Source organism: Neofelis nebulosa, chromosome X (genome assembly GCF_028018385.1).
Source record: "Neofelis nebulosa isolate mNeoNeb1 chromosome X, mNeoNeb1.pri, whole genome shotgun sequence".
Classification (NCBI taxonomy): domain Eukaryota; kingdom Metazoa; phylum Chordata; class Mammalia; order Carnivora; family Felidae; genus Neofelis; species Neofelis nebulosa.
In genome coordinates this window covers 107027170-107054035 of record NC_080800.1, presented here as the reverse complement: position 1 = coordinate 107054035, position 26866 = coordinate 107027170, and the positions used below count along the sequence as shown (strand labels likewise).

The window sequence follows — 26866 nt, the reverse complement described above, 5'->3', positions numbered from 1 at the left end:
AGCCTCACGTCCCTACCCCCCACCTCACCCCCTCCCCTTCCCCTCCCACCACAAAAGCCACAGGTAACAGCAGTCCCCAGCAACACAGAAGACACAATGCAAAACCCAGAGGCAGGCTTCGTTGCCATGCTGTTTTAAGCATCAAGCAGGATGTGAGCCCAGGTGGCTAACGGCAGGGCTGACCAAAGAAAACTCTGCCTCCCTCCCTTCTGCCCTGCCCCCAACAGCGGGCTCAGGGAACTTGGAGGTATGTTCAGGGATTTTCCACGGTGCGAGGGGGCAAAGCAGCTGGACTGTCACTGCATTCTGGCCCCACCATGTCCTAGCCAAACAATGTGTGCCCTTGGAGAGGTCCCACCTGTCTGGAGCTCAGTTTTCCTATCTGTAAAATGGGGAAACCAGACTCACACATGTTAAACCAGCCCACACAGGTTAAAGACCATCCAAGGATGCTGGGGGATTTAACAGCATTGTCACCGTGGCTGGATTTTGGAAAGTGAAAAGGGCTACCTGTGTGCTGGGAAGTCTGGGATAGTGACTGAGCACTGCTGCTCAGGTTGTTCCCAACTTTGAGTAAGGTCATATTCCAGAATGTTCCCCACATGCCCTCCTACCCGGTGGCCAAAGTCTTATGGCTATCCTGTCAAACTCCCTATCCTGTCAAATGGCACGGAACCCACCCAGAGTTCAGAAGTGATGGGCTCGCATGTGGGGCAGGCTGGTGTACGTGCCCCTTTTCTGGCTAGCTTTCCTGGTTGCAGTGTGTAACCAGAACACTCAGCCACCTTCTTTTACTCTCTATCTACAGGCACAGCAGGGAACCTGGAGGCCCCCCTGGTTCCTTCAGCCTGTGCACTGCCGCCAAGAGGGCACTGGCGGGCCAGGGATAGGTTGGAGTGGTCAGAGGCAGCTTCAAGGGTGTGGAAAGACCAAGTCAGGAGCCAGTGAGGGCGGGAACAACTCTGGCTATATCCAAAGGGTGGCAATAGGGTAGGGCTCTCCCAGGGCTATGGACCCCCCAGGGGTTAGGGTACTGCCTTATAGTGGTCTTTTGCTGGGGGCGGGGGGAGGCAGTGACAAGAGGCTCTGCCAAGTTGTAGATAGGTTAGGCCTACTGGGCTTACAGGAGGAAAGGGACTAGCTGGCTCTCTTATCCCAGGGCTAGGGTTGGGAGCCCAGGGTGAGGTACACAAGCCCAGAGGGGGCCTGCCCGGGGCCAAGAAGCTCTGTGTCTGTGGAACTTCGTCCTGGAGAAGGAGGCTGAGGGCAGTGGTTTTCAGGCAAGGGGCTGGCAAGGGCTCTTGGGGCGTGGGTGGTGCAGGGTGAGGGGAGCTGAGCTAGAGGGTTGGCCAGGGAGTCTGAGCCTCTAGACTCTGCAGCCGAGGATGGCCAGAGAGGAGACTGCCAACAGAGAGGCCAAGGGGGCAGTGTGTGGGGCCTTTGCTGACAGAGGCTCCGTGTGCTGCTGCAGCCACTCGAACTCCTCCAGCAGCTGCCGCTGCTGGAGCTCCGGGCCCACCTTCTCTCGGATGGTCTGGTAATAGTGGTTCAGGTACTGGAGCTGCAAAGGGAAGGAGGGGTTAGGACCTCCCCAGGCCAGGCTGCCAAAAGGTGAGATCTTTTCACCAAAAGGTGAGACCTCGGTGCCATCCAGCCCCCTGCTGTGGTACTGCAGCTGCCCACCTCAGCCCTTATGTACCCCACAGGTCCCTAGCCATCCTCAGGCCACAGGCATTTTCTGGGCCTTTTTAGAGGCAGTTCACCACAGTGGCTGTTTAGTGTCATAGTGACTTTCATGGGGTGGGTGGCAGATGGGAGTGGCTCAGGAATGAAAGTAAGGCAAGCATAATTATCCCCATTTTACAGAAGAAGGGACTGAGGCTTATGCTAGGACTTGAGGTGGCAGAGACTCCCCAGGAGTTCACTACTGGGGGTTGGGTAGGTTGGTCTGACCAAAGAGTTCTAGAAGCTTTGGGGTCTCTGGTGAGTAGGGGATGGATGCCTCAGGATGTGCTTATAAATGCCAACAGCGTGGACCCTCCCAGGTGAGGGGAAGTGGCAGAGGGTCTTGGGGTAGAGGGAGAAGAGGCAAGAGAGGCCCAGGGTTGGGAAGAAATCAGTCAGTGGTTCATGGGCTGAAAGATCAAAGTGCTGAGGATCACTTACCTGCTCAGGAGACAGCAGGCTGACATCAATGAGGTTCCGGTCATAGGGCACCAAGGATACCACTTCAAAGGTCAGGTAGGACCCGGGGTACTGGGATGCCACAGGGAAGGTGGGAAAGCAGGAGAATGAGTGAGGAGAAGGTGGTAGGCTGAAGGGAGGGAGGGAATGCTTCACTCAAGCCATGGGCACAGGGAACTGACACTTGTCAAGCTTGAGATTCAAGATAGGCCTGAACATCCTACAGTCTCCTTGACCCTCCCCAAACCCCAGTCTATCACTTAACACCTCGCCTTTGGTCCTTCCATCTGGATTCCTAAAATTTAGACTTAGGTCTGTATTTCTCAAAGTGTGTGCATCTATAGCACTGAGGGGGCTTGTTAAATATGTAGATTCCAGGGTCCACCCCCACCTCCCCAGACCACTGGAGTGAGAATCTCTAGCACAGGGTTGGGAAACTACATTTAAGTAATTTTAAGATAACTTATTAGGTTTTTATATCTATCCATGTAATCTATATCTCTATATATTTCTATCTACCTACATCTCTTTGTATCTATCAATGGACCTACCTATAGAGATAAATATAAAGAAGAATAAAGAGTCTATAATTCCCATTTCCCAGAGATCCTTTGCTTGCCTGTGCTTAGAAAGTTCAAACTACAAAAGAATACACAATAAAAATTGAAAGTCTCCTCCCTGCCTGGTTTCCTTCCTGAAAACATTTAAGACATATACAGTACGTAGGTTTATATGTGTGTATGTGTGTATGTATGTATTTTAATCCACACAAAATGGATCCCACCTGCTTTTCTGCACCTGCTCACCACCCTCTTAAAAGGGAACATAGGAGAGCACTGCATATTAGCACAAAGATATCTACCTCAGTCTCTTTTGAGGGCTGCGTAAGGGTCCATAGTATGCAGATGATGATTTATGTAATCAGTGATGGATATTTAATCTGTTTCCAATTCTTTTTCACTATGACCATAGTACAAGTACTACAATCAGCATCAATGTATAAAACAGTTTGGTGACCTTTTGGGACTATATCCAGAAGATACATATTTGGCAGAGGTATTGCTGAGACAAAAGGGATAGGCATTTCAAATAGATGTTTTGATAGATATTGTGAAGCTGTTCTCCAGAAAGATTGTATCAGTTTGTATTTCCTCCAGCAGTGTGAGAGGGCCCGTTTCCTCATACGTTCAACAGTACTGGGTATCACCAAAATCTCTCACTTTGGCCAATCACACAGGTGGAACATGGTATTCTATTGTTGTTTTGATTTGTATTTCTTTAAGAATAAAGTTGAGCATCTTTTCACATTTATGGAGCATTTGTGTTGATCTTAGTGAGTTGCCTCTTCATGTCCTTTGCTTTTTTTTCCCCCGTTTTCCCTATTTTTGTCTTACTGGTTTGTAAAAAGCTCATGGTGAAAGAAGGAAATGCATCCTTTCTTTGCTATACGTGCTTTGTCATCCATCTTTTGACTTTGTTTATGGTCTTGTTTCCATACAGACAGTTTTAAATTTAATTGATCAATTTCCTTCACGGCTTCCAGGTCTTGCATAGAAAGGCCCACTTTCACCCTGGGATTATAAATGAATTTATATAGATTTTCTTCCAGATCTTTTATGGTTTTACCTTTAAATCTTGAGATCAATTCAGAATTTTATTTGGGTGTAAGAGTAAGGTTCTTCACTTTAATAAACCCCCAAATTAGCCATTTGTCCCCCCTGCCCATTTATAAAATGTCTCTGGTCTTTATTGTTTTGAAATGCCAGCTTTATTATAAATTAAATTCTCATTTTGTTTGTAGAAATTAGAGGACATATTTCTGGACTGACTATTCTGTTTCATTGTTACATCTGTCTCTCTCATCTTTAGTGCCATACTGTTTTAGTTACAGTAGCTTCAGAGTCTGTGCTAATATCTGAAAAGGCTAGTTTCCTTTATTGCTCTCCTTTCTCAGAATTTTCCTATCTACTTAGCTATTTTTGCACGTTTATTTTTACAAATTTTACTATCATTTCGTGAAGTCACAAAAGCATCCAGTTAGCATTGGAATTGTGGTTGTCTTGAATTTATAGATTAATTTAGGGAGAAATGACATCTCCATAATACTGAGGCTCCTTTCCAGAGAGCACCATTTACTTAAATCTTTTTTATGTCCCTCAGTAGAGATTTTCTCCATATAAGTCTTTTTAAGTTTATACGTAAGAATTTTATCCTGTTGGCTGCTATTATAGGGAATCTTCATGTCGAACAAACTCCCCTGGCCATTATTATGTGCATTGAGGACCAATGATTTAGGGCAGGGACACAGATTCATTTGGTCTAGAGTGGGACCTGGGCACTGGCATTAAAAACAAAAAGCTCTTCTGATGATGCGGATATTCTATTGTGCAAACAGGTTTGAGAAACTCTGAGTTATGGAATTTTTCTAGAGCCCAGGAAAACTTCAAATGAATTCATGCCTGCCTATTTAATGCCCTTCTCCTTTGACCTTCCTTATACCCCATGCAGCCCAAAGTCACTGCTGTGCCGTTCACAGGTCTAGGCCGCTTCAGCAGCATTTTACCTTGGTCTTTGCTTCTACCACAAGGGCCACATCTTCAAGACGGATCCCGAATTCTCCATCCTGATAGTAACCAGGTTCTAGGAGACACAGAGATGCTTGTGGTATTAAGCAGGAGGAGGACCCAAGCCTGTGTTTCCTGTCCAAATTGAGGAGTGGCTGGAGTGCCCAGCTGTCTGGCTGTCTCTTGGCTCAGGCAGACCCACCACTGGGTAGATGCTCACTGACCACGCAGAGGCAACCTGCCAGGCCTTGTAGCCAAGCAGAGAAGACTTAAGAGCTCACTTGGATCCTGGAGGCACCCCCATCTCCTTGTGTGTTACTGTCCTGTTTCCCCACCTTTGATTGAGTCTCCAGTGTTTGGATGTACAGTCAGGAACTGACTCCCAAGGGCAAAATGAGGGTATGAGCTGAAGGGATTTAGGATTGGGGTATGACAATCCACTTGGCGCTGGGAGTGGTGGATCCCAGTGGGTCTGTGCCTGGCATGCTCCCTGAAGGCTGGCACTCCCTCAACTATAGTCCTGGGCTAGTCTTGGGCGGGGGAGGGGGTGGAAGAGCTTGAGAGCCATACCGATGGAGGTGAACATGCCCTTAGCCATGGGGAGGTTGTTGTACTGGAATCCCACCGGCCCTGGAAAAGGAGATGTAGGCAGAGCATCAACCCTCTCATACTCTCCAGCTCAGAAACTAGCAGGCTCTGGGGACCAACTGGGGAAACTGGGTTTTCTCCAGCAGCACTTGTCCACCACATCTTTGTCTACCTGGGGCTGGCACAGAGACCACATTGGCTCTGTTTTTTATTACTTTGGCATCTATGCCAGCCAGCCGCTAGGCCTTGACCTGCCACTCCTCTCTCTGAGGCCCTCTCAGATGCCAAGCAGGCAGCAGGAATGGCCAGGTGTCAAGATTTCTCACTTACCCTGTGGAGCATCACCTCCCACCAGCTGGTTAACCCTGGGTGGGTCACTGCATCTCTGTGGGTCTCGGTCATTTCCATAGAACATTTCATGTTCCATAGAACATACCTATGTTCTATCTCCTTCACAAGAAGTGTGGGGGTGGGGAGCCCAGGGAAGTGCCGAAGAGACACTTACACTCATGCACACAAAGGAAGTTGCCAATGCCATGGCCTGTCCCGTGACCATAATTGAGCCCAACATCCCATAAGGCTCTGCGGGCAAACACCTCCATCATTCGCCCTGGAAGAGAGATAGCCCCCAGTCAGTCAGCTGGACCCTAACTGTCTGCTTGGCCCCTTCCTGCTCTCTTGTCCCAGAGTCAACTACCAAGATGGTACCTGTGGAGAGTGGCTCCTGAGAGGCAGGTTAGCATGCATTGTTTACAGCACATCCTACATTGTACCTACGTTACCTAGACTGATGACTCTACTATAATTTCTCCCCATCCATCAAGACACCCACTTCCTCTAGGAGTCCTCCCATGACTGCTACAGCCCACAGTAGCCTCCCCTACCCCACTGAGCTGCAGTATTAGATTAGGAGTCAGGAGGCCTGGGTTCAAGCCTTGGCTCTCCCAGTAATCTTCTGTGTGACCTTGGGCAACCTGCTTTCACTCTCTGGGCTGGATTTTTTTCATCTATACAATGGATGGGATAGTGATATAATCCCTGCCACACTAGCCTTCTAGGGTGGCAGTCTGGGTCCAGAGAAATCAGGGCCTGAGGCTCTGGGTCCAGCCTGGTTTCCAAAACCCACCTGATGTATTAGCAGGAAAGACGAGTCTGGACAGATCGATATTTCCGATCAACACACGGGTGTATGCCTCCTGATGGGGAGACGGAGAGGTAATGTGGTGAGTAAGGGGAGGATCCTGGGAGTTTCCGAGGGGGACCTGTTGAAAGCTGGAGCTTGGTCCATGTGGTTCTCTTTAACTGGTCCACAGGGACGCTTATAGATGGCGGTTGGCTGAGGCCTGACAGTACGGGGTTGGGGAGGCAAACCCCCTGGGCTAGAGTCCTGACGTAGCCACTCACAAACTCTGAGACCTTGGGCAAGCTACTTTCACCACACTGTCCCTCAATTTCCTCATTTGTAATGGAATGATCATAGTACCAGCTCGTAAGGCTGTTAGGAAGAGTAGGCCCACTTATGCACATGAGGTGCTTCAAACAGTAAATGTTCAAATACAGATCAGCGCCCTTATTACTATTATGATCATCCCTGAGTTTCCTTCAGGCCTCAGGTTTGCCTCATAATCTGGCAGGTCAGCCTTGCCAGATGTTTGGGATGTTTACCTTGCGGATAAAGGGAGGGAGGTGGGCTGACAGCAACCTCTTCTCCTGTTCACTCCTTGTGGCAATGTGGTAAGTCCTCTCATCACACACGTGCACACGCACGTGGGCACGCAAGCACACAGGTTTGTCATCTTGCGCACGACAGCCCGGGGCATTGGACTCAACCCACTAAACTTGAGCTCTTTGAGGCCTGGCCAGCTCTTGTTTGTTCTGTATTTCCAGCACCACGTTCAAGCCACGGTCGACTTGCTGAAAGCATGAATGTGGCCCCCTGTTCCCTTGACACCTAGAGCACCCTCCCCTCCGTGTACATAGAGCCTCTTCTCCATGTGGGCCAGCCCTCACTGCTTTCTGAAAACCTTCAGCTCCTTTCCACCTCCGCCTCTGAGACTTCTCATGCAATTTCTCTCTGCCTGGAATGTTTTTTTCCTCTTTTCTACGGAGCACGGGGCTAGGCACACAGACAGCACTGAATAAATATTTGTTCACTGAGTCACTGAAATGGGATGATGATAAGCTTCAGCTGAGGCCCTGTTGGTGGCCTGAAATATCTCTGGGGAAGTAGCCAGGAGCACTGGGTTTTCTGGTACTAACTTGCTGTGTGACCTTGGGCAAACTACTTAACCTCTCTGGGCCTCAGCTTTAGCCTCCGTAAAATGGAGGGTTCTTGCTGGAGTGATTGCTTGGGTGTCCGTTGGGTAAAGGTGGGTAGGGGTATTCTGGGTCCAATTCTTACCTTTTGAAAAGCAGAGGGGGTGCCCCAGTGGACCGTTCTGGTGATGTCTGTGGTTCCATCCCTGTGGAGAAGGACAGTCAGCATACACAGCTTGGCCATGTGCTTCCCGTGTGTTTCCCATTGGGGTTTGAGTGGTAAGAGTGGGGTGGTGGTGAGGTGGGTTAGGGGTAAAGGAAGAACATAGATGCCATTGTCAATTTCTCATCTTCAGCTTCTGTGCATAAAGGGACTCTGAAAGCTATGAAGTTCAAAATCACTATGTTGTCTGACATTTCTGATCTCCCACATACATACTCCACCCCCATCCCACCTATTTTGGCTATTTTACAAATCTGAGTTTCTTGGGTCAGCCTAGCTTTACAAGCAAATTTTCTACCAGGCTTTCGGGGAGGCAGGAGGAAGGGGACTGTCCCATTTTTACAGGTGGAGAAACCAAGGTTCAGAGAGATCATCATACTCTTACACATTCACACAGTTATTTACCATTTCTAGAACACTTTTGCAGCTCCCTGGGAAGGGTAGCAGAGGGGGCTTCATTATCCTCATTTCCCAGATGAGGCAATTGAGGCCATGAGGCATCCCCCTTTCTGAGCTTCAGTGAAGCCAGGCCTCGAGCAAGCATTGACTCTCTACACAGATCTCTCCTTGTAAATATGGATCTCACACAAGGGTTTGCTCAGAGTCCCAGGAAACTGAAGCCAGAAGCCAAAAAGTCTGACTCCCAACCACAGCAGCAGCTGTTCCCCCAGATGGTCCCTGTGGTCACCACTAGGAAGGGGGAGGGGAGAGAATCCCAGGGCCCTGGGGATTCCTCCTTGGGAGCAGGTCACAGGGCGTGGCAGACTTCTTCAGAAGAGGAGAAGAGGAAGTGAGGTGACCAGTTCCCCGGCCTCACCCTCTCTGAGCATGCCCCAATCCAGCAACGCCCGTCAAATTCACTTCCTCTTTGCACATTGGCCATTTCAAGTACACAGTAGCACAACGCCAGACTATGATGAGCACAATGTGATGAGCGAAGCCTGCTAGGCTGAGCTCTCGGGTTAGCTCCCAGAGCTGCACTAAAAGCAAGCGAAGAGCCTTTGTCACTGGCACATGCACCATTGCCACAGGATAGAGAATGGGAAACTGAAACTACTCCTCGCTCTTCCATCAGTTCAGCATACCCCTTCCTGCCCACCCCTGGCCCCCCGCCAACCCTGCCCAAGCTTTTCTACAATCCACTTGCTTCCTAGATAAGAAGGGAAAAATCTACTGACTCATCTCATCTCAACTCCTGTGTGAATGATTGGTCACAAATTAGGAAAAACTGGGGTTAGTTAGCCTATTCTGCATGACTGACATGTCTGTGTGTTCAGATTGTGTACTGTACAAAGGTAACACATCTAAAGGGGTACCAGTCACTCCGTGGTTATATACTAATTTCAATGAGAGCACACAGGTGGATGCACAGATTGTGGAGTCTTAGAGGTGGCAGGGATGGGGGGTGGGGAGAGTGCCCTCCTACATAACCCTACACATGGTCACTCACACATATCTATTCACAGACATACCCATGCTGATAGGTGTGCCCTGTTTCAGCTGTGCTCTGGGCACCCTCTGAGGTTGCTTCTCTCCTCACCTGCTGCTTGCGGAGGCCTGATCTGGCCGCCATCCCCAACCTGACATGGTCACTGCATCTGTGCAGGGTGGGGAGAAGGGGCTGAGGGAGGATGCATGCTGCTGGTGTGTGCATGAGTAGGTGAGAATGTGAGTACAGTGTTTGTGCAGCCAGGCAGGGCTGCTAAGCATGGCTGTTCAGACTGTGTAATAATATGCAGGCTTAAAAAACACTTCACTTGGGGCGCCTGGGTGGCTCAGTCAGTTGAGCATCCAACTTCGGCTCAGGTCATGATCTCACGGTTCATGAGTTCAAGCCCCGCGTCAGGCTCTGTGCTGACAGCTCAGAGCCTGGAGCCTGCTTTGGATTCTGTGTCTCCCTCTCTCTCTGTTCCTCCCCCGCTTGCACTCCATCTCTCTCTCTCAAAAATAAATAAAGATTAAAAAAATTAAAAAAAAAAACACTTCACTTGAGCAAGGAGAGATGTTTCTGATTCTCCCAGAGGTGCTGCACGGGCAGCCCCAATGACTTGGCTTCTGTGTTTCCCATCGTGCAAGGATCCCCAAGTATGAACATGGGAACAATGCTCAGGGTCATTCAATCCAGGGCTCTCTTTTTTCATACAAAGGATCCACACCCAGGAAGGGAAAGCTTCGGCCAGCTCTCAGGCAGCCCAGGATGTCTGTGTTGAGATATTCGGGCAGGGCAGGGTGGGGAGTACATACCAGTATTGCCCCCCAGAATCCAGCAGGTACATCTCATCTGAGGATAGCTTGCGGTGCAGCTCCTTGGTCGGACTAGGAAGGGGAGAGCCACTGAGAAGGGAGTAGCCTAACCCTACACTGGGCAGGGTGGAGGTCCCGAGTGGAAGCAGAGGAACCCCCTCACCCCTTATTTCCCAAAGGGCCCTGGAAGAGTACTCAGGTGATGCTGCTAATGTACTCAGTACACACCTGCTTGTCCTATACCTCACCAAGCAAGGCCTTGGTCCCTGGGAAGAGAGAGAAGAAGGAACCCAGAATGCAGGAGCCTGGAGAGCCTCAGAGAGCAAACCAGTGCAGTCGTCTCCTTCTACATAAGGGAGAAACAGGCCCACAGAAGCCAAGAGGCTTGCAGGAGGCTGTGCAGTAAAGCTGGGGAGGAGCTCGGCCTGGACCCAGATGCTCAGTCTAGTGCTCTCTTTCTTTCTGTGACCGCTGAGAAGCCAGGGAATATGAAGGGAGAGTCCTCGAGGGTGGGGCTAGAGAGCAAGGGTTGGTAGGGCCAAGGAATTCCTACCCTGCTACTCTCTAGAGGGGAGAAGGGGCTGGGCCAAGGCGGCTGTGGGCTTGGGAGACTTTGGGGGAGGGAATTCTGGGAGAGGCCAGGCTGGCCCATGGAGGACATCTGATCTCTTCCTGCTGTGCCCATACCAGGCTGAGGCATTCTGGTGGGTTTGGGCCCCCAAATTCTATCAGGCTGGCCTGCAGGTGTTTGTTTTCTATGGAGCCAAACATCTGGTTAGCCCACCTCTGGGCCCTCCTTAGTTGGTTCAGGCTGGGTGAACAGGGCTTTCTCCTCATGCACTCGAGAGCTTTAAGAATTAGCTAATATAAACAACTCGCAGGAAGCCAAGGAAAAACATCCAGCAGCAGCCCCGCCTCCTTTCCAGATCCCTCAGCCCTGTGTGTTCACAAAGTCTCAGCCTTTTGTGGGGAAAACTGCTCAGGCCTTTTAATTCCAAGAAGACTCCCAATCCCTGACTGAGCTCCACTGCCCATCGTAGCCTCCACAGTGCTAAAGGGTCTCAAACCTTAAATGTGGGCCTGGGCCCCAGAGCATTCCTTCTTTCACACCCCCAGCTCCTGCATATACCCCAGGATCCCGTCCCTACAGGGCCCTAGAAAATTCCTTCTCCTGTACCTGTAGTGGGCCAAGGCAGCATTCAGGCCACTAGCAGAGATGGTTTCGAAACTGGGTCCAGAGGAGAACTGTTCCTTTCTGGAAAGTACATGGCAGGAATGGTCAGTGGATGGGCTCAGGGTCTAGGCTGGACCCAGCATATCTAATCAGGGCAAATGAAGGTTATGGCTGCCTCTACCTCAGCCAGACTCCATTTGGCTCTCCCAGCCCCACCTCCTGGTGCCATCTTCCCAGGCTCCAGTCTGTCAGTTATAGAGCATTCAAGGTCAGAGAAGGAGGGGTTGTAGACACCAATTTGCCCCCCTCCTCCCCCATTTTACAGATGCAGAAACCAAGGCCCATTGTCCCAAAGTGAGTTTATGGTAAAGTGAGAGTGAAGAAACCTAGTTTCTTGTGTCTGAAAGCTTCCCCACCCCCACAGCAGCATCCTGCACCTCAAACCTACAGTATGCTTATGGCCTGGGCCATGCGTGCCCTCAGGGAACTTCACTCCCCAACTTGATACTTTCAAGTGGCCCAGGAGCCTTACCTGTCCTGAGCCAGCCTCCCCCAGGGAAACAGGGTCTGTGCCTGAAGCAGACACCAGGGGGCACTGATGGGTTGTGGCCCTTCAAGGTGTCCCGCTTCCAGCAATTCCAGGCACTGTCATCCAACCCGCCCTGCCCAGCTGCCCGACCCCCCCGCCCCGCCGCCAAAACCTGCTACTCCTTGTTCCAGAGAGGTCCCCCAAATACAAAGAGGGTCTTCCCGCTGAAGTAAGGAGACCAGGTGCCCCTCCCTGCCCCCACCCCCACCCTTAAAAAATGGTCAAAATATCAGCAGTGGTTCTTCACCCTCGGAACTTGTTGAGCAGCTCTGCCCCCGAGAACTCATCCACCGTGCCTTTGGGCACGTTCTTCTCCAGCCACACCAAGTAGCGGATCACAGCCACGGCATCCCGCACCTGCAGCGGGCAAGCAGAGGAGAGGGCTGCCGCAGGATCGCAGCCAGGGCTCTGGGATCAAGGGGATCAGGCGGCTGCTGGGGAGCTGAGCTTTGAAAACTCGAGGGTTTCACTGACTATTTGATGATCTTAAGGGATTCTTAAAGTTTATATGTGATTACAGTGTGGTTATGTTTTAAAAAGAGTTCTTATCTTTTAGCGACACTTCCTAAGTGTTTTCTTTTAGAGATACTAGGGTGTTAACAGGAGACACTGTATGATAGCTGGGATTTGCTTTAAAACCAGCCAGCAGTGGAGGGTGGGGGCGTAGGCAATGAACCTGGAGTTGTAGACCAAATGCCAGGAGCTGAAGAGGGCTGGAGCAGAGAGGTGGTGCGTGGGGATCATTATGCTGTTTTCTCTACTTTTGTATACGTTTAAAATGATCTATAAGAAAGTTTTGTAAAATGCGGCGTTTCTTCTAATTTGAACAGGAATATCCAAAAGAGCAAGCTATCCTCTTGCCAGGGTGAGGAAATCAGGTCAGCTAACACTTACTTAACACTTGGAATGTGCCAGGCAGTGATCAAAGCAATATATATATATATATATATATATATATATAAAGACACACATATATATATACACACATATATAATTATTCAATATAATTACATTTGCATAATTATTAATTATGTTTATATATGCATATAATATGTATACAATTATGTATTTATATACTCCTATATTATATTTACATATATTTATTTATATAAGTATATATTTATATTCATATATATACACATAGTCTATGCATATAAATGTATATATGTACACATATGTATATATGATTATATATTATATTTTATATTACTTGTATATTATAATTAGTATGTTAATTATAAGTTACTTATATATTTTATACATATTATATATTGTATAGCATATATATTTATCTATTTAATCCTCACAACAACCCTATATTGTAGACTACTGTTATGGTACTCATTTTACAGATGAGGTAACTGAGGCCCAGAGAGCTGAAGCAACTTGCCCAAAGTCACCCAGCTAAGAGGTAGGTAGAGGAGTTGGGATTTGAATTCAGACACTCTAGCTCTAGGGCCCATGCCCTAAACCACTGTACCAGGTCGGGCATGAGGGGATGAAGCCCAGGTAGGTGCCTACTTCTCTGTTTCCTTAAACTTCTTCAGGCTCCTTTCTGATTCATCAAATCAGGAGTTTCCAAAAGGCTAGTCTTCCTGCGACTTACGTGGCTGGCCCTGAGGAGGGCCTGTTCCTTGCTATTTTTCACCGCCTTGGTCACCATCACTGGGGAGTAGGTGTCTTCTATGAGTTTCTCCTGTCATGGGCAGAGAGGAAGAGGTATGGGGCCATCTCCAGGACACAGTGGGGTTTGAAAAGTACTGGCAGGAAAGCCCAGCTTTCCTGGGCTAATCAAGCAACGTGGTCAATGGGCTAATCTAGCAATGTGAGTTTCCTGCATGTATCATGTCATAACAGCTACCATTTATTGAGTGCCTGCTGTGTGCCAGGCACCGGGCTTTACATGGACCATTTCCTCTAAATCTCCTCAGATAAAGTCCTCTGAGGTCAGGACTCTTATTTTACAGGTAAGGAAACAGAGGTTCGGACTGGCTAAGTCACTTGTCCAAGGTCATTGCACAGCCAGTTCAGGGCAGAACCAAGACCCAGTCTCAGGTTTGGTGACTTCATAGCCTCTGGTCTACTAGGCTGTTCCCTCTCTAGTCTCCTTGACAACCTCTGAGCTCTCTGTGGACAGACATCTGCTCCCTCTTTTTCCATCCTAGGAAAGGCCTAGAAGGGGACTGACCAACTGCCTGAATGGCCAAGGGGCTGTGGGCCCCACTTTAGGTTGAAACTTATCAGGGCTGGAGCAGGGGCAGGCACGATGCCTGGCCTAGGCTGGGGCCTGGCAAACCTACCGTGGGTATCACTTCATAGAGCCCATATGTAGTATAGCTGGTCCCGATCCAGATCTTCACGTTTCCTGAGGCGTAGGCCTGGATGTTGTGACGGACTTGGCTGTAATCTTCGACTTGCACACACATGGAGCCCGTGCAGCTGGAGTTGAGGTACTTCAGGGTCTCAGAGTTTAAGCAACTCCTGTTTACAAATAACCTAGGTGGGGACGGAAGATGAGGAGGGTCCTGAGGGTCTCTAAGGTTGATTCACTTCCTGGAGGTCAGAGGAACTCCAGCAAAGAACCAAGCAAACCATATTTGGAGTAGGTGGGAACAGAGGTCAAGGGGTCAGGAAAAGCCCACTGCAGGCTTCCTAGAGGATCCTGTGGGGGCAGGCAGCAGGTTCCTGGGAAGGCCGTGTACCAGGGCCGTGTAAGTGGTAGAGCAGCAAGGGGTGGGAGTTGGAGGAAGTCCTGGAGAGCAAGCCAAGGAAAAGCCATACCTGATAGAGGAGTCTGTGAGCAGTGTGTAGGAGTAGAAGAAGGGGTTATAAGGGATGTCACTGCCACGAAGGTTGAAGAGCCCTGGGGAAGAGAATTGATGGGGTCTCTTTGAGGCTGGTCTGCCCAAGGCAAGGACTTGCACACCTTTGCCTCACCATTTGCTTTGGGCCCCAAAGAGTCCCGGCAGTGTGCCTGAACATTTGCCTCTGAAAGTTTCTCAGTTTGGTGGGGAGGGGGGCTTTGAGGTGCTGATAAGAGCAATGGACCCCCCTTTCTCCCAGAAAAATGAAGATGCCCCGCCAGCAACCAGCACAGTTCCAGTGGGTTCCCAGAATATCTGAAGCCCAGAGCCAGGGTCAGGTAAGAAGCCCTATGCCACACTGGGACAGAATAGGGCTCCACCAGGTGCGAAAGCTAGGAGTCTGAATGCTTTTGGGTTGCTGGCCAGGCTGATGGCAGGTGTTAGCTGGGCCCCTTTCCCTTCATGGGACAGCCTTTGCTGTTGTGCTCAGCCCCTTCCTCTGATGGCCTGTGGGCTGCCTACAGCGTGCTCTGGGCTTCCTGGTTTTCTTATTAAGCAGACATGATCTCCTGCCCCCTAGCCTTCTTAGTTCCCACAGACCATGGCCATGGAGCTCTCAGAACCCGTGGTGATAGGGTGACTGGGGGAGGAGTTCTGGGTTGCAGGTCCAAGAGGCTTGGGGTTTGGGGAGACCGAGGCGCCCACCCGTATCCATGAGTCCACACTCACAGGCCGTCTCATCAAGCGCTGACAGAAGGACAGCAGTTGGTGCCTTGGGATGCTTTTGCATCTGGCTGCGGATGTCAGATACTTTCTTCTGCCAGGTGTTCCCTTGAAGCAAAGGAGCCAAAGAAAGCATAAGCAACATACTTTCCCTTTGGCACTCTGTTCCTGAGAGGGCTCCCTCAGGGCAATTGCTTTCTGTTTCTTTCTTTTTAAAAAATTTTTGTAATATTTATTTATTTTTGAGAGAGAGGGAGCACGTGGCAGCGCAGCAGAGGGGTAGAAGGAGAGGGACACAGAGGATCCAAAGCAGGCTCTGCACTGACAGCAGAGAGTTCAATGTGGGGTTCAAACTCACGAACCGTGAGATCATGACCTGAGGTGAAGTCAGATGTTTAACCAACTAAGCCACCCAGGCACCCCTTCCCATTTCTTTAAAAGCAATAGAACACTGTCTTCAAACAAACTCTCACTTCTGTAATTATTAAGGACATGAACTCTCTGGGCTGACTGGGTTCAAGTTCTGGCCCTGCCATTACTAGTTGTGTGATCTTGGACAAATCACTTAACGCTTCTGTGTCTTATTTTGCATATTTGTAAAATGAGGATGGATTATCATAGCAGTATTGACATCAATAGGGTTATTTTGGGCATCAAATGAATTAATATTTGTAATGCACATAGAATGGTGTCTTGATGTATAGTAAGTCTGGTGTAACCTTCTGATCCATAAATAAGCATGCAGAACAGAGATCAAGAGAGCAGCCTTGGCTGAAGGGCAAAGGGACAAGGCTGGGTCATGACCGAGCCTCTACTTTGAAGTAACCTGGTGCCTAATAAGACACGGGTCCTTGAACATTGTTTTAATTCTTATCTGACCCATTTACAGATAAGGATGTTGAGTCTTCAGGGAGGTAAAGTGACTTGTCTAAGATTTCGTAGGTAGCAAGGGGTGGAGGGGTGGAGCAGAGATTTCAACCCAGGTCTTTTTGACTACATGGCCCACCCTCCTAATCTATATGGACACTGGACTATCTTGCTAACACTGTCAGTCCCCAGACTTGTCCTTAAACTCTGTGCCACAGAGCTGTCCTTTCTAGGATGCTTGTGTTCTGGTTCTAGGACTTTAGTTTTCATCTTTTATCCCTAGTCTCTGTAATGCACATGAAGGGTCTGTTCTGAGGCACAGCTCATATTTTGTTGACAGAAGGTCATAAACATTAAGGGTCCTAGCTGGGCTCAGAGATTAACATAAGCAACTTAATGCCATTTAAAAAAACTTTATGCAAACAGGCAAAACTATCCAACAAGAACCAAAGCTTTGGGTATGACACTCTTTAATGATTGTTTTATTTTATTGTGGTAAAATACACATACCAAAAAATGTATCATTTTAACCATTTTAAAGTGCACAATTCAGTGGCTTTAAGAACATTCATAAGATTATGCAACCACCACTGTCTAATTCCAGAACTAATTCCAGAACATTTTTATCATCCTGAAAGAAAACCCTGTAGTCATTAGGCAGTCATTCCCTATTCTCTTCTCCCCTCAGCTCCTGGAAAACATTAATCAGATTTCTGCCTCTATGGATTTGGCTATATTGGATATTTCATACAAATGGAACCATACACTATGGGGCCTACTCTGGCTCTTTTCCCTTAGAATTATCTTGTCCAGGTTCATGAATGTGATACATTTTTGTGACAACAAATGCAGGCAACTTTAAATTGTCTGATGCATACAGGTATCTTGGAATAATTAACTTTTCCCGTTCTTTTCCTTTGCCCCCTTTAAAGCTTATCAGTTGCTGGAGAGAAAGTCTCTCTTGTCTCTGTAAGCTTAGTGACTCAAGAACTCTGTTCTTGGGCTGCCAGGCCCAGTTCTGGCTCTGGATGGTTTTTCCTTGAAGACGAGCAGCCTACGAAGCCTCAGCATCCTGTCACTTGTGGGAAGTGACTTTAAAACCCATGTGAACTCTCTCTCAGTCCCTTGGAAGGGTTCCCCCTTTTATCCCCTCCCCTTCCAGACATAACTGCTCTCTTCTTTATCTGAATGGAATGAGTATTATTTATGATGGTACAGTCCTGGATAGCAAGTTTCTTTAAAAGCTTTTGTGAGATGCAGAATGATTCTGCAAATTATACCAGAACAGATAAAGAAAATTGGGCAGTTTTAGCTTGTTTCATCATCCTTGCTATTTTGAAATTTTCCTCCTGCTCTTTTGACTCCTTTTCAAGCAAGAAATGTGCACGGACCTGTGTGTGGAAAGGGGCCTCTCAGATTGCCCAATATTGCTAGGAATCCAAGTCCATTGGCTTGTTCAGAATTCCTGGGGAGGTAGGGGGTGGTGGTGTCCAAGACAGTGATTCATAATCAATAGCCTGGTCATGGTCAGGATTTTAGTTGCTACTTAACAAAATCTAGAGCATGCTGTTCTTTTATGATGTATTTAGATGGTATCAATGAGGTCAAGATGAAAACTATTGATGTTAGAATTTGGGGGATCAGTCAACTTTCCTTTGTGGTCCGGCCAAAACTTGAACCTTAAGTTGTATCATGGATTGACCCTGAACTTAGTTACATACTTCCTTTGTTAGCCCGGCCCACCTGACCCCAGACATCTTATTACAGGAGGGCCAGAAGTCAAGGTTTGAATGAATCAATATAAACCAGTCTCCACTACCGCACAAGCAACTCATATCATGTTTTTTTCTCTCTTCAAAGGGGTGGGGTTCTTTTTTTCCCCATCTTGCTGTGATTCCCTTGTTTCCTCACTTGCTGTTCTGTCTTCAAATCCCCTTCCTGCTCCCTCTGTCTTCAAGTCCTAACACTATTTATTCCAGTGTTTTCTAAATATGGTCTGAGGACCTTTTGATTCAGATTCTTTGAGATGACATCTGTTTTTTAAATAATCATCCCAGGCAATTCAGGTGCACACAAAGGTTCAAGAACCATTGCTCTGGTAATTCCTAGGACAAAATTTTCACCCAAAGGAGCAGCAGTGGGGACCTGTGTTGCTTCAAGTTGGGAAGGAGAAGGGGCTTAGAGAATCACCTGTGAATGCCTCCTGCAGGACATAAATGGGCTGGCTCAGAACCAGAGGCTTCTCTGACCCCCATGCCTGGTCCACAAGGTTGGGTGTGATGGACACCAGTTTTATGTTAGAGTTCATGAGGGCCATGTTATAACTCTCCCAGGAACCTGCAGAGACAGGAAGCAGTCACTTGTCCCCTGCCTGTTAGCACCTCAGGGAAAACTGTGACTCAGGCAGTTAGTCCTTATCTGCTCTGCCCCCCCACTCCACTGCTGAAGCCCAGCTGCTCAGAGCAGGTCCAAGCAGTCTGGTTCTCTTGGAGCATGTCCTCTCAACCTCCTTGTTCTGCTTTCAAAGCCTAATTGCCCTGGGCCCACCCCAACCCTGCCCACAGCCAACTGGCTAGGTTTATCTTTTTAAGCACCAATGGCTATGGGGCCCTCTTCTCAGTACTTTCCATCGTAACTGAGCTTCAGTGCCACAGTCCAAAGAATGGTGATGCTCACACCATTGGAAAGGCTGGCAAAGAAGCCAGTTCTGAAGGGGGAACCTTTTGGTACATATTTGTGAAGACCCCACCCTTGGCCAGCTGGCTGGGGTCCCAGAGCTCAGGGACCTATGATCCTGGGGGGAGGGGAATATGCTTCTTTGCGCAGAAGCTCACTGAACTTCTTTGACCCTTCCAAGCTGCCTTTCAGAAGAGTGCTCCCAAGTGATTCTAGTGCCATAATTGGTACAGCTCCAGAGCACAGAGGATGGTTCTGGGTTCTAGAACATCCTGGCCTATTTGTCTGCTAGATATATATTATGTCTGTTAGATCTTAATGACTCCCTGGATCTTCTAGGTTGGGTCTCTGTACTCATGACTTAAAAAAAAAATCTGCATTCATTCTTTTAAATATATTTACATTACACAGTCCATGAGTAAATCTTTGTTGCAAAATATTCTGCAACTATAACTTGAGACACTCTGTCTTTAGAGTCATCCTATTCCTCCTTCTACGAAGGTATGCGTCTTTACATCCCAGAGGGGCTGAGTCACCCTTGTTGCTGTGGACAAATGCAGGAATGAGGGAAAAACATACCAATGGAGAAGAGAAAGGGGTCGAAACCCACACGCTTTCCAGCAGGGACCTCAGTGAGGAGCCAGATGACTATGGAAGCTGTATCAACTAAGAGGAAGACAGGAAAGAATGGAAAGTCACCTCCAGGGACAGTCTCAGGCTCTCCAGTCAGGCTTCTGTCTGTGACAATCCTGCCAGGTCTGTCCTCCTTGATGTCAGCTTCAAAGGTGAGGGATGGCTTCAGATTTCCCAAGTTTCCCATAGAGGCCTTTCATGCATCCTCTTACCTGTACTTTCTTGAACCTAGTCTAGATTCCAGAGCTTGGGGGACAAGTCCATGCGACCTTTTTACCTTCTTTATGTAGTTCCCAGTTGCAGTCCATCTGCCGCTCAGCCTGGGTCCAGTAGCGACTGTCAGTCCAGAGACCTGCTTTCCCCATGGTCACCACTGCAGTTCCTGAGGCAGAACAGAGAAATTTGGAGTTGAGGGTGAAGGTGAGGATGGTGGCCTTAGTTAGTGCATGGGCAATATGGTACTGGCTCCGAGAATGTCACAAGGGGTCTCCGGAAAGAACTTCCCTCCTCCATTACAAGGAAGTGAGGCAGGAGACATTAAGGAGAGCATCAGGGGAAGCCAGCTTGGGTCAGGCATCTCTGCTCTGTGTTGAGAGCCTCACCTAAGGAGGGACAAGTGGTGTCTGCTTCTGGCCTTCCAAAAGAGTCAATGCTGCATGTAGGTGCTCTCAGGAAAGATGGTGTGGTAGTTAGTATCAAGACTCAGTGGCTGATAGGGACACTAAGCCAGGGGCTTAGCTGAGGACAGGCAGAGAAGCCAAACCCAGTATCTTTGGCAAAGATGAGTAAGGCAAGGAAGCTTGAAGCTTAGGGGAGGAATGTTTAAGGATCAGCAAGGGAAGCGTGGATTTCATTCAGGGGGCCAGGATCAGAGTGGGGGGCCCCTTCAGAAACTGGGATCCCATAAAGTGCTTTTTTGTTTGCGACTCATTTGGCCATGTGAGGTGATGTTCCAGAAGGACCCACTAAGTAAAACTGTCTCCAGGTGAGCCATGTATGAAGGGAATCAGCGGGCCCCTAGTGGCTAGATGTGGAAGTGGCAGCTGTCCTGCCTTCTGCCTCATGAGAAGTGCGACTGGTGGGTTATGAGATGTATACCCTGGCGACCCTTTTCTGAAAGGTAGAGGGGAGACAAGACCACTGAACATTAGGTCTTGGGGTTCTGGCTTCTGAGAACTGGCCATATTAGAGCGTCTGTGACTACCTCTGGGTCTACCAACAGAAGCAATAAGGGCAGGGTAATGGCTGTCACCTGCGGACCCTGTGAAGCCTGTCATCCACGCACGCCTCTTGTCACGTGTGCCGATGTACTCACTCTAGGAAATCAACAACACCATTGTTAGCCTTCTTCATGGAGTCAGACCCCATGGAACGCCCCCAACCACATCCCAGTTCTTTCTGTCTGGTCAGATTCAACAAGTCCTACAAGCCCAGGCACACTGGGCACCTCTTCCGGGAAGTCCTCTGTCACTCCCCCAGATCTCAAGATCTTCCCTTCCTTTGGACAACTGTGTCTCTTGGAGTCTCAATCCCATAGTCCAGAACTGGCCTGTTCTTGTCTCCCTGGTCAGAATGAAAATTCTGTGCTGTCTGGGATCATGTCTTTTGGTTCTTCTGGTTTCTCCCCTCTAGCTGTCGCCACACCCTCCCCTGTCTAGTATGGTACACTGAGTACACCATAAATAACTTCTTCAGAGGGCTTTAAACATAATTGTCTTTTGGTCATCATAATCCTTTGAGACAGATCTCATTATTTCCATTTTTCAGAAGAGGAAACTGAGGCTCAGAGAAGTTGAGATACTTACCCAAGATGGGAAAACCAGTTCAAGCAATCTTATTAACACTGAAAATGCCTTCTCTTCCAAACAGGCTAGTGCTCGAAAGGTGGATGGGATGGAGGCAGAGCCGGTGGTGGGGAAAGTGTGGGATGGGTTGGCAGGGGTGCTGCTTTGGGAAAAGCAGTTCTTGTTCAGACCATCTTCTTTCCTGTCTGCTCCCCTCCCCCAGCCTACACCCAAACTCATGTAGTCCGGGACTCTGGATCATTCCAATGCTCCATCCATCAGGTTATGGAAAAAGCTGGGCTGGAAGGGAACTTAGAATTCTTCCGGTCTGATTCCTAGCCCACGCTCTAACCTCCTAGGGCTGGAGTGCCCTAGACATTCATTCTGGATCTGCCATCTAGGAACTGATCAAAATTGATTCTGAACTTGTTTATAGTCTCATTGCCTGGAGGCAAGGAGATTTGGTGATGGCTTCTCTCCTATGTAAAGGAATAGACTCTCTCAGCTGCCCTAAAACTCACATGTCCAAGCCTTGTACTTCCTTCCCTTGCCTTTTGAATCCTTTCTCTGCCTTCATCTTCTGAACCTTAGCAGCCTCTCGCTTGTACCCTGTTCTCATTGGTGGTTGACTCAGGATAGCAGAGGGCACGGGTGGGGGATGAGCTGTCCCTTACCATGTGGGCATCCGTTTCAGGGATGATGTAGGCAAAAAGATTCTGGATGTGCATCTGCTGGCGGAGGGCTGTGAGCTGTGCTGTGGTATTGACCACAGTAACTGGAAGGTACTGACATGTGACAGGAAGACATCAAGACACACATAGAGACACACATTGCTTAGAGAAAATTATGCTTGAGCCCCAGCATCCAGAGGAGTCACCAGCCCCCCCCCCCCCCGCCTTAGGCAGGTACTGGGTGTGGCCAGGCTGGACCAACCTGCAGAGGAAAGGGGTGGCAGCTGACATTACGGGTGAGTCTAGAATAAGATGCCTGGGCTGAGAGGAGATGTAGGTGTTGAAGAACTTGGAGAGAAACTCCTTGTGACAATAATGGGATCTGAGTCTCAGATGGGGGCATGGGTGCAGGGATCTGAGCCCTGGCACTGGGCCAGGCTAGAAGGACAGTCTTTCTTTGGATACCTTGGCAGCAGAATTGCAAATTTAGCAAATAAAAATACAGGATGCCCATCCAGTTACATGTGAAATTCAGATAAGAAACGTATAATGTTTCAGTATAAGTATGTCCCACACACTATTTGGGGCATACTTATACTAAGACATTATTCATTATTTGAAATTCAGATGTAACTGGGCATCCTGTATTTCACCAGGCAACCCTACCTTGGGGACTTTTTCAAGTTTCCACCTACTAGTCCCAAATGGCAGAGGAGAGTGAATGAGTACCCCCAGAAGTTTGGGATATTGTCCAGAAAGATCCCCTCTAAGCCATTTCTTTAAAAGCTGTTTTATCTTTAAAATAGTGTGGTAGGGGCGCCTGGGTGGCTTAGTCCACTAAACAGCTGACTCTTGATTTCGGCCCAGGTTTGTGAGATCCAGCCCTGCATCGGGCTCTGTGCTGACAGTGCAGAGCCTGCTTGGGATTCTCTCTCTCTCCCTCTCTCTTTGTCCCTCCCCTGCATGGGTGTGTGCTTCCTTTCTCTCTCTCACTCTCGAAATAAATAAACTTAAAAAATAAAATAAAAAGTGTGGGTTTTTTGTTTTGTTTGCCTTCTACTTAATGATATATCCATGTCTGTTTTAATATAAAAGTAACATGGTTTGCCCACCCACCTGACTTCCCTAGTGGTCTCATAAACTTGACATTGCAAGCAGATGTACCCCATTGGCCCTGATGCTTAGTGAACTGTTGGCAGGCCACCAGCTTTTGCCTGTGCCTCCCCCTGCCTGAAGAAGCTCTTTTGCCCTACTCTTGTGGAAAGAATCTTCTGGTCTTCAGCTAGGAACCTGAGACCTTTCAGCTCCAATATGCTATGCCTTCTCCTGTAGTCACACCCTAGGCCTCCCTCTCGCCCTTCCATTGTCCTTTCTAGCTCTGTCTTCATCCCTCCTCCCTTCTGTGCCTCCCTTTGCACTGTAACTTTAGAATTTTTGTTTTCTTTCCTCCCATCCTCCTCCTTGCCTCTGCCCAGCGTCAGCCAAGGCTAGCTAAAGCCCCTCACCCTCCTTGCTGCCCCTCCTCCTTCCCTCTAGTGGGGCTGCCCAAACCCAGACGGAAGTAGATAACTTGATGTGGGAGTGGATGGGAGGGAAGGATGGGGTGTGCCTGTCAGACACCTGAGAATGTGCTGCCCGACCTAAGGGATATTAATCAGAAACTGTGGCCCCAGAGTCCGGAAGTCAGGAGAAAGGTGGGTAGAGGCAAAGGCTAGCAACTGAGCCAATGGGGGATGGGGAGAAGATGGGAGCTGTGGGGCGGGGCTGAGGCGGGGCCTTACCGGAGGGCTGATTAAACAGTTTCTCACGTCCTCTGCCGTCATGTCCACTGATTTTGGGTGGCCCCAGGCACCCAAAGCTAGAAACCAGGAGAAAAATCCAGGGTCACTTGGAGACCAGTTAGCTCCTAGAGAGCACAGGGACATGTTTCCCCAATCCTGCTCCCTGTCCCCACTGGGCCTCCATCCTTTGAACAAGCAATGCTGTCCAACTCTACCTTAGGATAAAAATAATCACATTTCATAGGAAATTAGGCTGAATTGAATGCACCCTGGGTCATAATCAAAGAAACCTGTTTCATTGACAAGTGATTGCCACTTTTGCATGGGGTTTAGTGCTCATTAAATCAACTTTCCCCTTCTAATCTAATTGGGACTTTTCAGGGTTTACCAAACTAGAAAAGTTGTATGTAAATTAAAATTTTGTAATCAAATTTTCTTTGAAATTCTCTAGAGGATCTCGTTAAATAATCAACCCACCTTCATTTTACCCTTGTATACATTTAGTTATATATATATTGGGTTTCCTTAGCATTCTTTTTTAAATGTTTATTTATTTTGAGAGAGAGAGAGAGAGAGTGAAAGCACCCGCACATTTGTGCACATGAGCAGGGGGAGGGGCAGAGAGAAAGAGGAAGAGAGAGAATCCCAAGCAGAGTCTGTGCTCAGTCCAGAGCCTAACTCGGGGCTCAATTGTACTACTTCGAGATCATGACCTGAGCCGGTATCAAGAGTCAGATGTTTCAATGACTGAGCTACCCAGGTGCCCCTATATTGAGTTTACTTAAATTCAAGGCCTATTTGTACCATTTCTTACAACCCAAATATCTGGCTCTCGTTTCAGGCTCATTTTTTTGAGAGAGAAAGAGAGAGAGAGATGGGAAGGGGGGAGAGGGAGAGGGAGAGAAAGAATCTTTTTTTTTTCAGTGAAAGAGAGAGAGAGAGTGCTTGAGTGGGGGAGAAGGGCAGAGGGAGAGAGAGAAAATCCCAAGCTCAGTAATTTATAGTATCTCATTATATACTTGCAATAAGCTTGTGAGGTGGATATTACTGTCTATTTTCTATAGATGATGAAGCTCAGGCCCAAATAGGTTTGGTAACTTGCCCAAGTTTTGCCACAGTGAGTCAGGGGTAGAGCAGGGATTTGAACTGGGGTCATCTGAGTACAAAAAGTAAACCATAGGAAGGGTGGTGCCACAGAAAGGACAGAGTATATGGAGACTTAGTTTCCAATTTGGGTCCCAAATTTGGTGTGACCCAAGGAGTCACCCAGTATTGACTGAGCAAACATTTCCTAAGTACCTACTCAATGCCAGACACTGGGCTAAGTCTCACAGGCTCTGGGTCGTCTAGCCCTGAGAGTCCAATGGCCTCTGATAGTCCTTCCCTCCAGCCCCCACTTTTAGGATGGATCTCTCCAGAGGGTAATGAGGGCCTGGGTGCGGGGAGACACTGTACTTTTACCTTCTGAGCGGCTTGAGTTACAGATAGGAGCGTGGCTGGCATCTAACACTATAAATGTCCTGCATGGCTATGTTGGTCTCATAAATTCAAGGGGAAGGTGCAACCCATATTGTTGATCTAAGAAAATGAACCCCCATTTCTGTAGGGAATATTTGGCAAAATGGTGATGCTAGGATGCTAACATAAGAAGCAAGACTCAGCCAGACTATGTCTGTCTCAACACCCAGATTGTTGTTCTCTAAGGCCAAAGCTGTGGCTCCCAAGGTCAGGCTTGTGTTCCCTGACACAGGGCCTAACATTGGGGAGGTGCTCAGGAAGTGGGTGCCAACTGAATGAGCGGGGTCCTGCTGATAGAGAGCAAAGGCAACGAGGCCTCCCTAAGGCTGGGGGTGGAATGGGTGTGGAGGACATTGAGCTGGGCATCTAGTTGTAACCAAAGAGGACAAACAGGGCACCATGGGAGTGACAAAGACCAAACTTTAGTTATGCTCTTCAGAGCCTCTTCTTCACTAGAATTTGACTTTTGCTTTCCATGTCCATCTGGTCCTTGGTGGGCCTGTGTCACCCAGTCCTCAATAAGAATCTTGCTAAGTCAATTTAGAGATTGAATATCTGATCACCTTTGCTATCTGATCAAATTCCTCAGCCTTCACCCTTGATATCTGTTCACCCTGGCCTGCGTTCAGTAAGAATCCTATGAAGCTGGCTTAGCAAGAACTCCCCTACCCTTGATGTCTCCTCTTAGTAATTTTCCATCCACTGCCCCCTCACCCTGTTCATTGGCTGTTAAGTCCTCAGCCATCTTTGCTGTATTCAGAGTTGAGCCTGATCTTCCTCCCCTATTGCAATAATTTTGAATGAAGTCTCCCATACTCTTTTAACAAGTGCCAGAATCATCTTTTCTTTAACAGGTGGAAATGGAAAGGTGTCAATCCAGACTTGACCTGACTCTCTAGGGCCCTGAAGACTGGCTCTGGGGTTCTTCTTTCTCATGACAGCGAGGAGGACCAAGAGAGAAAGAGATAACCTCGTCCCAGCCCTCACTCCAACCCTTTCTGAACCCAGAGGGGAGAGGCCAGAGCTGCTCTCCAGCTGGATCTGCCCTCCCAGCATGGGAGGGAAGGACCAGGATGCACATACCACAGAGGACGACAAGCCAGGGGCAGCAGCCCCAGTGAGCTTGGGCCATGGGGTCTCCAGATGCTGGTGCTGGGTGGATGGAGGGATGGGGGGGCTGGAAAAGGCAGGGCTGTTTCCCTGGCCTCTTCCTCCAGGCCTTCCGAGGACAGGAGCAGCCAGGGGGTGGGGGCTGGCGATGGGGAGGAGGCGTCCAGCTGGTGGATGGTGAGTCCCCCTCTGGTCTTTTGTATCTGAGGGCTCCAGACTCGGACTGGACTCCGGAGACCGGAGTCGGGAATCCGGGTGGGTGGGGAAGCTTCAGCTCTCCAAGCCCGCCCCGTGCAGAGTCCAAAGATCTCTGGGCAGAGGAGCCGCAGCTGGTCTCAATCAGCCTGCTCTTCCCCGCCCCCCACTTCAGCAGCACGTCTCAGTCATTCCCGAATTCTGTCCCCCTCCTTCCAGCAAGCTGTTTCCCATTAGCTCCCCCACCCCAGACTCTGGATACAGCCCCACTTTTGCTCCCAG

At 48.7% G+C, this 26866-nt stretch overlaps 1 protein-coding gene across 1 annotated transcript; it reads right to left on the bottom strand.

The window, feature by feature from the left end:
- Positions 1-117: 117 nt before the first annotated feature.
- Positions 118-26651, bottom strand: XPNPEP2 (X-prolyl aminopeptidase 2). Its single transcript, XM_058713024.1, has 21 exons — positions 26363-26651; positions 23762-23838; positions 21984-22094; positions 20778-20841; positions 19803-19907; positions 19472-19558; positions 18407-18553; positions 15356-15457; positions 14604-14685; positions 14123-14318; positions 13429-13518; positions 12070-12179; positions 11237-11314; positions 10060-10131; positions 7738-7798; positions 6463-6532; positions 5842-5946; positions 5319-5378; positions 4748-4824; positions 2167-2256; positions 118-1561 (listed from the first exon to the last, which is right to left on the bottom strand). The coding sequence occupies exons 1-21, from the start codon at positions 26409-26411 to the stop codon at positions 1367-1369; spliced, it is 2028 nt and encodes a 675-aa protein (XP_058569007.1). The 5' UTR covers positions 26412-26651; the 3' UTR covers positions 118-1366.
- Positions 26652-26866: the final 215 nt, after the last annotated feature.